The 1,746-nt window shown below is 50.7% G+C and overlaps 1 protein-coding gene across 1 annotated transcript in view; it reads left to right on the forward strand.

The window, feature by feature from the left end:
- Positions 1-7: 7 nt before the first annotated feature.
- ISPD (isoprenoid synthase domain containing) overlaps positions 8-1,746 on the forward strand; it is a gene marked incomplete at both ends in the record, with an annotated part of 136,600 nt that continues 134,861 nt past the window's right edge. The window contains one exon of the mRNA XM_011961747.1: positions 8-174. Coding sequence (XP_011817137.1) covers positions 8-174 — 167 coding nt within the window. The remainder of the gene's footprint in view (positions 175-1,746) is intronic.

Genomic DNA, 1,746 nt, shown 5'->3' on the forward strand with positions numbered 1-1,746 from the left:
TTCCGCCTCCCTGCAGAGCGCGGCTCGGACCGAGCCCGGGGGCCACTCGCTCGCCGTGGCAGCCGTGTTGCCTGCCGGGGGGTGCGGGGAGAGGATGGGTGTCCCCACCCCGAAGCAATTCTGCCCCATCCTGGAGAGACCGCTCATCAGCTACACCCTACAGGCCCTGGAAAGGTAATACGTAGCCGGGCTCGCCCCGCGGTTCCTTGGGGCCCGGCCTCCCGCTCCCCTAGCGCTGGCACTTTCACCTCGGGAACTGCCGGGCCGGGCTCAGTTATTCAGGCTAGAGCTCTGTTCCCTCCCGCATTCCAGAGATGGGAAGCTCTGGAGACGGATGGGCACGAAAGCTGCAGCGGCCCCACAGAACCCTTTACGTTCTCAAGCAGATGAGGTGGTGGGGAAGGCCCGGCGTGTGGCGCCGGATTAGAGAGTGCACGGCTTGGGACTAGGCAATTTGGAGTTCTAGCTGTGGGGCCTAAGGAGAAGCTCTGCGGATAGTCTCGCGGTCCTGGGGCTCTGCCTCCGCGCATGCGTGGATTGATACGTACGTGCACACCTGTTTCCAGGGTGTGTGTTGGTTTTTTTCATTCATTTACCAAGCACCCTCTGTGAGACAGACTGCTGTAATTACTAGGTGCTGCAGGAGGGGAGAGGAGCAGAATTTAATAACCTTTCAATGGTGGAAAGGGCTTGAATCCTGAATTTGAGGTCATACCCCCTTTATCTTAGAAAAGGCACTGAAGTTAACTAGCTGAGGAAATGAAGGAGCTAGAGGGAATGGGATAGGGAGGACTAGGGGAACAGTAGTGAGGAGCTGAGGAAGTGAAATGGAGGGGTATAATATTAACTTACTTTGTTTTTAGCCCTGAGTAATGAGGTGGAGCTTGGGGCGGGGAAGCAGGGGTGGGAAGCAGCGGCATTACAAATATCCACATAGTTTTGCTAAGCAGCGGCATTACAAATATCCACATAGTTTTGAACTTTTCTGAAGCCAGTGGGGAGCTATGGTAGTTTGTGAAGCCTTGAACTGATGCGAACCGTTTGCATTTCAAGATAGATGTCATCCTTTAGCATACACAGCCTTTGCAGGAGGTTTTGAAAACCGAGCTAGTGAGGTTCTAGTCCAAGGGAAGTGGCACGTTCTCCAGTAAGGAGCCCCACGCAAACCTTCACATATGCTGCAAAAGCCAAAAGGTTCAAGTTGCTTTGTAACCACCGCACGGGTTCGCCTTGCCCCTGCCTAGACAGACCCAATTTATCAAGACAGGGGAATTGCAGTGAGAAAGAGTAATTCACGCAGAGTTGGCTGTGCGGGAGATTGGAGTTTTATTATTACTCAAATCAGTCTCAAATTATTAGTCAAAAAATTATTACTCAAAATTATTATCAAATCGAGCATTTCGGGATCGAAGTTTTTAAAGATAATTTGGCGGTTAGAGACTCGGGAAGTGGGGAGTGCTAATTGGTCAGCTTGGAGATGGAAGCATAGGGGATCCAAGTGAGGTTTTCTTGGTGTCTTCTGTTCCTGGGTGGGATGGCAGAACTGGTTGAGACACATTACTGGTCTGGGTGGTGTCAGCTGATTCATGGAGAGAGAAGGGTCTGTAAAATATCTCAAGCACTGACCTTAGGTTTTACAATAGTGATGTTATCCCCAGGAGAAATTTGGAGAGGTTCAGACTCTTGCAGCCAGAGGCTGCTTGACCCCTAAACTGTAATTTCTAATCTTGTAATTTTTTTTTTTTT

Source organism: Colobus angolensis, unplaced genomic scaffold (assembly GCF_000951035.1).
Source record: "Colobus angolensis palliatus isolate OR3802 unplaced genomic scaffold, Cang.pa_1.0 Scaffold568, whole genome shotgun sequence".
Lineage (NCBI taxonomy): Eukaryota > Metazoa > Chordata > Mammalia > Primates > Cercopithecidae > Colobus > Colobus angolensis.